The sequence below is a fragment of the Poecilia formosa genome, unplaced genomic scaffold (assembly GCF_000485575.1).
Source record: "Poecilia formosa unplaced genomic scaffold, Poecilia_formosa-5.1.2 Scaffold100, whole genome shotgun sequence".
In the NCBI taxonomy this organism is placed as follows: Eukaryota; Metazoa; Chordata; class Actinopteri; order Cyprinodontiformes; family Poeciliidae; genus Poecilia; species Poecilia formosa.
Window position 1 is genome coordinate 75,090 of NW_006800039.1, and position 12,915 is coordinate 88,004.

A 12,915-nucleotide genomic window follows, 5' to 3' on the forward strand; every position below is an offset into this window, starting at 1 on the left:
ATAATAATAATAATAATAATAATAATAATAATAATAATAATAATAATAATAATAATAATAATAAAACATTACAGTTACAGTGACCTGAAATAAATATATAAAACATAAACAATAACATCTAAAATAAAAATACAATTACATTATCAAAAGCCACATGACAGAACTTACCAGAAGTATCATAAAATTAGAATAAATAAACAAAAAGAAAATCGATAAATGGCAAGAAAGATATTGTTGACATTGTTTTGACCGAGAAATTAACATCTGGATGTGAAAGATGAAACTGTCCAAGCCATTTCTGCTTAAACACTTTTTGAAATGAGATGCAAAAATCCACAACTTGGTCCCGACAGACGATGTGATTGTGGCCTCTTGGTTAGTTTTGTAGTTGCCAATGTGTGGGAAATTCAATAACGGGTAAGGAATGCAGCATGCTTCACTTGGTTTTCACAGCAGCATTTTTGTTGTAATGAGATGATGTACTACAAAGTTACAAAGTTATTGTTATGATTATTATTTTTATTTTTCAGTTTTATAACCCAGACTATGCAAACTATTTGCTCCTCTGCTTTAACTGCCACCAAATGTGAAGGTTGCTTTTAGCGGGTCATGTTGGCTAACCATCAATAAGACTGCAAACACATTTATCTTCATGACCTCTGGGGTCATGTCTGCTAGCGTGTTCTCAAGTTTCAGCTAACAATTAGACCGCACTCACTGATGTCACCTGGAGGGCAGTATCCTTTCACGAGCTCTCTCTCTCTCTTTTCTTTTTTTTTTATTTGTTTTGAGGGACAAATTCACTAGAGCAGGTTGTAAAGATAGCGGCGGCTTTTCAAGAAGTGCAACATGAAAACTGGTGGTCAGAAGTTCAGCAGCTGTTCCAGGGCACATTAGTTAGCAAGCTAAATAAAAACCTGTGTGTGGGGACATAGTTGAGAGAATGGGAATTCCAACTTTCATGTTTAATTTAGCGGAGAATTACACCGATGAAGCTGTGTGCATAATGAGTCTTTTACGACACCGGTGCCTTAGCGGATTTGAATAGCGTTCCTCTCTGGACCGGATCGTTTTGCAAACAGTCTATTAATAAATTAGGTCATGGCAGAGGGTGAGAATTGACGTCATAGTGGCAAGCTGACAAACCGTGACAAAGCTCCAGAAATAAAATAGATGTTGCACTTTTATTTGCACGTGATTAAAACTGGATATGTCGAATTAGAAATTACTCAAATATGTTCAAAGCAGCCTCCCATTTTAAATATTTGTACATTTCTGCAAAAGCAATCCTCATGCTGACGCTTCCAAATGGGTCAATCTTGTGCTAGTTACTTTAACAATGAAAGCATTTTCCTGATCTTACACTAAAAAAGGAAGCCTCAAAGAACAGGGATTAAAAGAACTTTAAACTGTTGTGAAATCAATCAACTAATAGTCAGAAGCATAAAAATTACATTAAACTAAAAATTGTTTGTAAATCTCAGGTTTTGTGTAGTATATTCAACAAAATACAGGTTCCGTTTCAATACAAGTGTCATGCACTTAGCTGAGAAGTTTTAACAGTCATTTTAACCAAGAAAAATAATAAAAAAATAATAATAATTGAGATCTTATCAGTGCCATTTAAAAGTGCTTAAAAACATTGCTAATGCAGATGAGAGTTGAGATCAAATAAAAGCGATTTGTAACTGGTAAGCTACAGATGCAGTCCTTTTAAGATAATTTATATTTCATTAGTAGGTTGGAGAATTTGTTTTAGCAACAATGAGAACAATGAATTTACTAAGAGGTCATGTAATTTCATTTCTCCAGCAGAGAAAGATACAGAACAATCGAATGGCCACTTCTCAGAATGTCCTGAGGAGCTGCTTTATTACTGCATCCACGGAGAGTGTCGTTACATTAAGGAACAAAAGGCAACATCCTGCAGGTGAGAAATAGTTCTACAAAATGTTAATAAATATAAATGTTAAAAAAACAAAACAGATTAGACAATGAAGTTTAGCTTTGTTGAGAATCCAGAAAAAACAAACATGGGAATTTTATCAGAAATATGTGGTCAGATAATATTTATATTTAGAACCGTATGAACAGTGACAAAAGAAGAAGAAAATAGAAAAATTAAACATTTAAACCTTCATTTTTTTTCCTGTCTAAGGTGTCACGTCAATTACCACGGTCACAGGTGTGAATATGTGACGTTGGACCTGCAAATTGGTCGCAGAGAACAAATCATAATAGGCTGCGCCATTGCAGTGCTTCTGCTGTTGATGATCCTCGTTATTTCCATCTGCATCTGTTCACAGTAAGATAAAATAGTTTCTAACAATATGGGTACATTTTTCTTAAAGGAACAGTTTGGCCTTCACAGACCTAGTTGTCAACCATGATTATTCTTTTCAATCAGTGCTTTATGGGGTTTAAAAATATGTTTTCACTGCCTCCCGCCTTCCTGCAGCAACACATCTGCGTTGATGTGTTCAGAGAACAATCATATAAACCTGAGTTTTTAAAAGCAGCCTCTCCGGCCACTGGTTCTAACTCACTACAGGGGAATCTCTTGGCAGCTTTGCACCTGAGTGACACAGCAGGTCTGATATGATTACAAAATCAATCACTGACCTTTAGCCCTAGGCCGACTGGGACCAAGTGCACTTGTGAACAATGTTGTCTTGAACATGGAGTTTGTTGTGGATCCAGCCCACGATTAGCACAGACGTCCAGCAAAAACCCACCTTTCGAATTTCAAGCGTGTCCACACCCAACTCTCACCCAGCTTCCATGGGACCAAATCCCGAAGATCCTCCACACAGGCAGTGGGTAAGAGCAGAAACCCCGGACAACACAGGCGATGAGATCATGGATGGATTTTGTAAAAATATATATATTGGCAAAAATAACCTCTTGTGAGATTTGTAAAATCATTAAGACACTATCTTTCTAGGACTCAATATTTGTCTCTGTTCACATGTTTTTTTGTTTTTAGAACTGTTGCCTATAAAGTTTCTCAAAACTAAAATCACAGTTTATAAATTAGGTGGAGTGAGTGAATGGATTATTGGAAGCCAGACTTATTTTTATTGGACTGAAAGTCCTATTGACCTTTATTCCAGGTTGAAAGATTACTATGACCTAACTAAAAAGTTCAGACACATGGATGAATGAATTAAACCACCAGGAAACTGCTTACACAGTATTTAAGTCCAGATTTGGACTCAGCAAATGCATAATTTTATTTTATTTTTCATCAAATATTATCAGACTTTTTTAAATACATTTATTTTTTTTTATTCATAGTGAAACAGGGTTCCTCCTATAGGCAGTTAAAGGAAAAGCTACACCACACATTATGTGCAAAAATGAATATAAATGAGTACAGCAAAGACACCAATTGAGCAGCAACAAAGTAAAATGTTATTAAAATAGAAACAAAAACCAAATAGAAAAGTCAAACAGTTCTGCTACACAACACAGACAAGATAAAAACAATTAAACTAAATGTAGTTAGTAAAGCAAATGAAAATAAGCGAAGCTGAGTACGAAGAGAAATGCATTTATTCAATATATTATAATGGACTGCTAAGCAGCCTATCTGCTGTGAGAATGAAACTGTTCTGAAAGAAATTGAAGTGTAAAGTTTTTGATTTGATACATCTGAAACATTTGTCAGGAGTTGAGAAAACAGGAGTATCTGCCTAAATGTCAGACCACACAAGACGGTGACAAGAAATACGCCATCGTAAAAAGAAAGCTACAATAAGTCCTGTTTAGAGAATGAAACTTACCGAGGTACATGCTAAACAGTGTGCAAATGAATAATACAAATGCAGATCACCTGAACACATTATTTCCACCACAACATTTAGTGATAGCAGAATCATGCTGTGGGGATTATTTTATTCAACGGGGAGATGGAGGGAAGTAAATATGGTATAATCCTGGAAGAAAAGCTGCTAGTGGCTGAAAAATACTTGAGTTGTGGTGGTACAGCAACCTTGGATGTACAGTCAGAACCACAAAGCAATGGTTCAGAGCAAAGGGCGTTCATGAGTTAGAATGGCCTAGTTAAAGTCCATCGAAACTCTATAGCAAGTGAAATTCATAGATGTTCAAGCTGAGATTTAACTACTTTTGCAAAGACAAATGAGCAAAAAAAAAAGTGTCTAACTGTCCAAAGCTGATAAAGAGATATCCAAAAGGATGTAACTGTTGCAAAATGTTTGAAATGCTCATTATGATAAATAATAGTGAGTATGTATCATATACATAAATGTATGCATATTTATTTATGCATATTTATTTATGCATATTTTTAAAACAATATATAAATGTATATATTCTGATCCCACTTTTGCAACAAAGCAGTTTTAGCCAAGCTGTTCCTTTAACGTCTTACTGCAGAGGCTGAACATATTTGGTTTTGGCTTTGCAGTCATTTGTTGCCTTCCACATGCGGTATGTGCCATAGTTCTGTTGTTTTCAGTCGCAGGTGCAGATTGTGGGGACGGAGGAGAAGACAGACGGAGGAGCTGAGAAACGGAACAGGGAAACGCGTCATGCCGGACTCGAGTCCATCACACTCAACAGAGCTGACACCTATCAACTCAGTATGAAGACTCTGTCAGAGACGCCTTTGGGCATCACATGTTTACGCACGGGGTCGCTTCTGGCTGCAGGCTCACAGTAAATGCAGGAGGCCTCGGGTGGCCCCTGGTCAGCATCGAGGCCGACGAGGAACACCGCTTCACAGAAAAATATGTCAACCTGTGACAGAAGCTCAGAAGCTTCCTCTTGTCCTTCTGGAGACCTGCTGTGTTTGGAACATTAAACAGGCTTTTGGAAACAAACAAACAAACAAACAAACAAAAAACCAAGAAGAAGATGCCCTCCTGGATTTATGATAAATATGAACTGGGGAAGAGTGTTCAGATGCCTGGGTGCTGGAAAGGAGGCTTTTGTTTTAAAAGTTGTGGAGCAACAGACATGGCCTTTCGCCGAGTGCTGCTGACCACGCAGCACTAAATAAATTGTTGCTATGTTGGAAAAAGCTGCGAAGCCAGCTGGCAGCCAATGGTAACACTCCGTCAGGTTGGCATCTACACTGTGAGATGAGAGGAAAGCTACTGTCCTTTTAGGGAAACTGAGCTACAGAGATCAACCTTTATACACATTGTAACACAGCTGCAGCAGCAGGCTTGTTTACTGCTTGACTAGCTTTTATGTGCCACATAATGATCAGTTATCACTTTCAACTTATCACTGCAGAGCCACGTCTCCACGTATGATCGCAGACGATATTGTTACTCGTGTGCATGACCAAATTCAAGAAGAGGCCCTTTAAGGTCGGAGCTACGTTAACCACACAGTTCAAAAAGGACAAGCAGATCTTGTGCTGGAGGCCCTTTTTTTTTATCTGTATGTTTAGAGCCGAGCAGCCTGGAGGCTACAGAACAGAACAGCTGAGTCTGTGTGCGAGGGCTGACAGAGCTGCTCTGTTTCACAGCTGCCAAACTTTCACTGAGATTTCAGAATGTAACCATGTAGTCATAAACTCAGAGTCAGATAAATCTGGCTCTGAGTTTTATATCAATAAACATGCTGTTGCTTACTTTACTTTTACTGAAAAATGTATATATTTATATATATACAGATACTTTGTCCTCAGTTTGTCTAAGAAAATATTTCTGCAAAGCATCAGAGTCGAAGAGCAGACAAAGTAAAAAAAACGATAGTTCACGTTTCTGGAGAATCCTTTTATAGCAATTTTCAAAAAATATAAATAAATAAATAAATTAAAAATAATAATAATAATAATACATTCTCACAGCTCTGCTGATAACAACTATACAGATCCCCAATCATCAAAAAGACAAATAATTTCATTTACAACTGGTTTGTTCATCTACCTGATCATTAGACCATGGGAAAAATTAAGAGATCAGTTAAAATGATCAGTTTCTGTGGTTTTACTTTTTATAGGTATATGTTTGAGTAAAATGAACATTGTTCTTCTATTCTATGAACTATTGTGACAACATGTCTTCCAAATTCAAGGCAAAAATTGTAGCATTTATTTGCAGAAAATGAGAAATGGTCAACATAGCAAAAAAAAAAAAGGAAAAAAAAGATGCTTTCAGACCTCAAATAATGCAAAAGAAACAAGTTCATGTTCACTTAGAAACAACAATACTGATGTTTTAACTCAGGAAGAGTTCAGAAATCAGTATTTGGTGTAATAACCATGAGGTTTTCAGTGGTGTTCAGTGCAGTGGTCTCCTATTTTTTCCAGACCTGTACGTCTTCACATATCACAATGTCTTCATTTCCTGTAGGTTGCTATAATAATTATGTTAATAATTAATATAATACCCAATTGGCTAGTGATGGAAACAAATCAGACACACAGAGAAGCCATCAGTGTTTATAGTTTTACAGTATTGTGTTGCCATGGTGCGGTAACACCAGCTAGATTCGATACTACACCAGCGAATGTGACTTTTTATGGCCCTCTGTCATACCTGCCTTCACCCAGAAGCTGCTAAAGACTAAACTATAACAATACCACCTCTGCTGCGAATTGAAAGAAGTCAACTCACATGTTCCTCTTTGCTTTTAAGAGTTCAGCCACGTGTTTCATCTCAGCTGCTGTATTACTCTGTATTACCAAGACGGTAATATTTCATTAAATGTCTATTTTAATCTCATGAAACATTTTTGGCTGATTTTGTGCTATCTTTTCTTTTTTTCTCTCTCTCTCTCTCTTTGCACATTTAGAGTGACATTTAATCAACCCGTGCCTAAAAAATCCACAGCAATGTTCATCATTAACTTGGAATGTTTTACTGCTGCATCAGTGAAACTGTCTCTAAAACAGTGACATCTGTGGTATGCTGCAGTTTCTATGAGGGGCGTGTCAGCGGAAAACAAAACTGATAAGAGAGATAACATTGAAATTGATGTAGATGTTTGATCAAGACCTGTGATGGACAGACAGCCTACCCACAGGGTGTATCCTGCCCTTCATTCATCATGTGACTGCTGACACAGACCAGAGTACCCTTCACCAAGCAGGTTTATATTGGACTAGATAAAAAAAAAAAATTCTCAAACAATCCAGGCATGTTTAGTTTCAGTGTGTTGCAAATGTGACTTCAGAATCATCTGAAAGCAGTTTTCACCCTGAATGGCAACGACTCCACCTGTTCTCCCCTGGCATGCACGCTGCTCTGCTCTGACAGCTGTGCAGAGCCTAACAAATAGTTGAGAGATAAGTCAGCACAGGGACGGCTTCATATCGCAGATCAGCGCTGGAAATGAATGCAGTGACTCATAGAGGGAGAATTATAAACCGTTCTAGTTTGTTTGTAGTTTGCATAGAGGCCACTGGAGGTCAGCAGTCTACCACAGCCTTTCAAAGGTCTCAGCACTGACGGTGTTTCAAAAGTTCACTTCTGAAGTATGGGTTTACATGAATAAACTATAAGTAGATTTTCTTTTCTTTCTTTTCACAGAAACACTTCTTTCAACTTATACTTTTATAAACTTAACACAAAATTGCCCAAGTTAATCTCGTAGGGGAGATAATTTTATTTTATGCAAAGATGTATTTCAGTCATCTATTGTTACAATCTTAAAATACACAACATAAAATCAGCCCTTCAAAGGTTCCTATATTATAAAGAAACCTTTGAAAGAAATCGTTAAAGATGGAGTTCTTCTTTTCCATATAGAGCTCTTGAAATGCCCGACACTTCTTCTTTTACCCTCCGCTTGCTCACTTTCCTTAGTTTCAAGGAGCAAACAACAGTAACAGGATTTGGGAACATGTCTTGGGAAAGAGCAAAGGAACCCAGGAAGTCTGGCTGCTCAGAAGAAAAACATGACAAAACTGAAGATAATCCTGGACTTTTTAACTATACAGTGTTTTGAGCAAACACTTTACTGAACACAACATCAAAACACATTAAAGAAGGGAATGGTTTCGTTGGTATAGTTGACTAGAACGTGAAATGTTAAAACCAGTGTTTTTCTGCTGAACTCATCTTTCCCATTGTCGTACGCAGTTCATTTTTAACAGGACGTCTGCTATTCATTTCCATTTGTCGATGGGGGGGTCCTCCTGTGACTATGTGTTCCTGATTACTGTTTAAATAACTATTTAGTTTCCCATAAGTGTTTTTTTTCTCATATAGAAGCTGCAGTGAGCTTTTGATGTATGAGTCATTACCTCTCCTAATTTGTATATTTGCATCCAGGGCAATAGCGATGGTTTTGATATTGTTTTTGCCAGACGTAGCCGTAGGAAGCATGACAACTTTCCTACCACCTAAATTCCTGCTTTGTGCAAAGTGGACATCTCACAGAGCTTTAAAGAAGTCTGATCTGTATTCAGTGAAGATGATGCAGCATCTATTAATCTTCCTCCTTAAATTGATCCGGCCGTCCTCCAGAGAAAGCCTTTAAAAGTTGAAGGATCAGGAAACAATTACCCTAAGAGCAGGTATCTGTGGCTGGAAGCGATGGAGGTGATACTAAAGAGATGTCTCCGGTCACAGAGCATTTCCCGGATTTCCCCCCTTCCTGGTAATCTTTGCAGACTGCTCTCGGAATAAAGGCAAAGGGCAAATGTTTGACTAAAGAACATTAGCCCGGTGACTGAGATTTTCTTTTCTTCAACTTTGATCCTTTACAAATAGAAAAAAGGATTTTGCCTTTGCTGATTTTTGTTGTTGTAATGCAAAGGATTTGGTGTCCATGGCTTTACCCTGTCTTCTCAAATGGAACTAGGAAGAATGTTGGAAAACACTTTCTATAAACATTATACAAGAACTTTAATAAACATATGGTCCAAAAAAGATGTCTCCTTTGATTACAGCTCCTATAATGTAAGTAACTTTCCAGTTTTATCCCACATAATACTGCTTTTTGCATTTATTACCATTTCTAATTGGCTTCTCAGAACCTCCAAGGACAACTTAAATCATGTTATGATAAAATAAAAAAAAAAAAGCCAGAACAACTGATGAAGCTATAAAACTCCAACACATGGTGACTTACTTGTCTTGTTTCAGTAGCATGAGTTAAAAACAGACAGGATCATCAGATCAAGCAACACCTACGTCTTAGCTAACCCAGCATGCCATCAGACATGAACAGCAGAAAATGTGTTAATAAGAAGCAGAAAACATTCCTGACAGAAATATTTTATCATGCATTTTCATTATAACGACGTGGGGTTGTTCCAAGAGATTTAAAGTAAACATAAAAAAATCATAATAAGTAATTATGTACTTAATTAAATGTTTTAGCATCTTAGCATCTCTTTATTCAACAAAATCAGTTTTTCACCAGTATTCATTTGATACCAGTTTTGACCCTTTTTCCCCTCATTTGGCTTATATACAAAGATATCATTGAATCTTCTTGTTGAAACTATTTTTCCAAAGGTTTTCAACAATTCATGCTGAGAGCCGGGTTCAGGTAAAACCATATTAGAGGTTAAAGCAGGCAGGCCTTTTGAAATTGATGTTGCAATATCTAGTTGAATACAACTATTTGACTCAAAATGTTACCCGTCCTCTTAAAGGAAATGGGATAGGAACACAGACGATGCTTAGGCTCAACTCTGTTGTAACTTGGAAACTTCTGGAAAAACAATATATTCTCCAATATCAGATCGATATCAAAATTTGCATCGTTTACATGGAAAACCCAAATGGTTTCTTAGTAAAACTTGTAAGGTCTTTGAATAAAAAGAAGATTCTGTTTGGATACAATGACAAGAACTGAGTTTCAAAGAGGCAAAGTGAGGTAAAAATTAAAAACATAGCTCCAACTGTGGAGCATTGCAAAGGCAGCATCATGCTGAGGGTCAGTTTCAAGCACAGACTAAAACTGTTAGCAGCATGGCTCCATCCTTAACACCTAAAACATGTCTATAAAAACTCTAACTATGCTCAAAAGTGAGGCCTATAAAAAAAACATGACAGATCAGGACATGTTACTGTGGAATATCATCTCTGCCACCTGGAAATTGAGCTGTTAGCAAGTCATTACAGCCATGAAACTGTCATACAGTAACAGTCTTCAGTCAGAGGCCTCTTCAGATTCAATGCGAGACTGACTGCTACCACAGATCCTGTCAGATCCTTCCTGCTCACACTGCATCCACGACGAACCTTTGAAAATACTTCAATTGTATGAGTTACGACCAAATTTAATTTCCCTTTGGAACAAGTAAAATGTTGCTGAACTGAACTGACTGATGATGATGAGTGAAAACATCTGGCTGGAACTGCAAGTCGAGTAAGAGCATGGCAGCACCTCACATTAGCACATCTCAGGAGACTACGTTGTTGATTTTGAAGTCTGTTTGAGATCATTATTTTGTTACCAGAAGCAAAAGCAACTCCCGCCCAATTAACTTTTTTTTTTTTTTTTATAGGCCGTGTCATATCCTTCAAGTATTTTAACTCTGTTTGTTTTTCTTTCCTCCACCAGTGATACAGCCCAAGCTCTTCCTGCACCTCAAACTTATGCTGGGATGAGTCCTTACTTTATATTCTGCAACTTTTCTCTCATCAAACATGCTTCAGCTAATTCGGAGCAAAAATAATGCATTTTCAACAACACCAGTCCATCATCCTTTGTTGTGAAACTTTAAGCCACATTCATTTTAATTTAAAATCACTGATGCTTGATTTCTAGGTTCACTCAAAAGAGGATTTTCTATAATCATTCCTGAATATTGCCTGCTGCACACCAGAAGAAACATCTTCTTGCATCTCTTGCAGAACGTTTGATTTGCTTTTCTTTCAAGCACACAGCAGTTCCCTCGGGTTTCTTGATCTGCAAAACCTAAATGTAATCCATGCTCTGTTGTAACAAGGAATTGTTTCTATTGAAAGCAGAAGCAATTGTTACCTGAAAAACGAATCCTTACCTTAAAACTAAAATTTCATTTTAGGCCTCACCGTGTTTGCAGAGCTAAATTAATTTTGGGAGAATGACTCAGTTGCTTCAGGGGGCGTCCCGGGCTGCAGTTGTTGAGGCAAGTTTTAAAAGGTGTCAGAGTGTATTGAAGCTGTAGGACATCCATCATCTGGCATTTACTAAGGATTTAGCCTTAGAAAATTAGTTAAGGACAGAGACATTGATAAAAACTTAATTTTTTTTGGTGCTCACAGGGCTCTATGTTTTTACCACCAAAAAGTGTTCAGAAGAGAAAGATTTTGGTTAAAGTTTTAAAACCCTGCACAAAGTTACATTGAGGTTTGTGTCTAGCATTTTCTCTGTTACTTCATTGTCTGGCCTTCTAGGAAGCTTCTGTCAAATAATCTATATCCTGCTATTCTAGCATGCCAATCCTTTGTGAGAACTCCTCATGTTTTTATGATACTGCAAACATCATTTTTGGTCTGATATTGGTTTCTAAGTAAAGAAGTAGCTGAGAAAAGCAGAGACGTGAGTCATAATCTTGGATGTATAAGTATCCAGAAAGAGACAAAAGGTGAAGCATATGGCTGCACGGACCTGGTTAATGTTAAATTAGAGCAAAGTCTTTATGTTAAAAGCTTCCATTGAATCAACAACTTATTAAATGGCTTTAGAAGTGTCTGAAAGTACAACATACAGAGGGATAAAAAAGTATTTTCTTTCGTGTTAGATGAAAATGAAGAGTCGGATTCTTGTTTGTTGCTTTCTTCTTAATAAAAAGTTATATGCAGCCCAGTTGTGCAAACATATTCATACACCTTTAACCTTTTCAATTGTTGCATGCTACAACCATAATGTTCAATGTATTCATGTCATAGACGTAGCAACACAAGTCTCTGGATGTGCAAAGCTGGATCGGTTTATGCCCCAAATGATTTACACTTATAACTGGAGAGAAATGTTCCAATTCAGTGTGGCTTAGAACAAAAGCACAAAACAGATTTTAGATTTATTTAAAAAAAAAAAAACATGCAAAAAGTGAATACTATTTTCAGACACTGTGAGTGACTTCAGTAGGTTGTGAAATCTGAGGATGAAGTGAATAAACATTCAAATTGCTTTCTTTGGATGCTTTCAAACAAAATTTAACAAATCAACTTATTTCTGTCTTGCTGTCTACAGGCAGACCCATCATTTCATTTGGTATCTAGTTCAGGGTCAAAGAAACGACAAGAGGAAGGGCACACACTCGAGAGGATAGGGAAAACACAAAAAACACATGAGAAACACACTCTTGGAAGTGCTTGGACAGAAGGAAAGGAGGTGGAAAAAGTGTTGAACAGTGAAGAGTCACCCCCAAAACATTCTTTCTGTCAGACACCACACCCTCCATGCTAACCCAGAGAGATCCACGACATATACTGAGCAGAATGTCAATGGAAATTATGGCTTTTTGGAACTTGTCTTTACATGTTCAGAAAGTTTTTAGTTCAGGGTTGCTTCGTAGGAAAAAAAAAAGAAAAAAAAAACTTGCTTAAATGTAGACCATCTGTGCTCTTCTGAGGTGGAGGACTTTCACTTCCAAATTATCCCCTGAAGTGTGTTAAAGAGTTGCAGCACTGAGCTGTATCAGTCTGTGCCACTGACTTTAGCAGACACTGTAATGCCTTAAGCCCGGGTTATCAGAGACCGCGCAGGAGAAAGATTAAGGCCAGGCTGCCGCCGCAACTCTGTCCCACAGCAAAATTTCAGACAAAATGAGGACGATTGTGTTTTGGCTGATGGATGTGCACTGTGCATTTTTATTGTGAAAGAAACGGAAGACCAAATGATGTTTTCAGATAGTTTCATAAACTGAGAGTCAGGAAAATGTCACCTAAAACCCTCAAATTCATTACTATCAGTCAGCATTAATACGAAGCGCAAGACTCAGTGAGGAAAGCTATATGCACAGATTACATGACAACGATATTCTTCAGA

General features: G+C 37.3%; 1 protein-coding gene across 1 annotated transcript in view; it reads left to right on the forward strand.

The window, feature by feature from the left end:
* Positions 1-6,126, forward strand: part of btc (betacellulin, epidermal growth factor family member) — a 9,145-nt gene extending 3,019 nt beyond the window's left edge. The window contains exons 3-5 of the mRNA XM_007558871.2: positions 1,813-1,930; positions 2,159-2,305; positions 4,484-6,126. Of these exons, the coding sequence (XP_007558933.1) occupies positions 1,813-1,930; positions 2,159-2,305; positions 4,484-4,613 (395 nt within the window). The 3' untranslated portion in view covers positions 4,614-6,126. The remainder of the gene's footprint in view (positions 1-1,812; positions 1,931-2,158; positions 2,306-4,483) is intronic.
* The last annotated feature ends 6,789 nt before the right edge of the window (positions 6,127-12,915 follow it).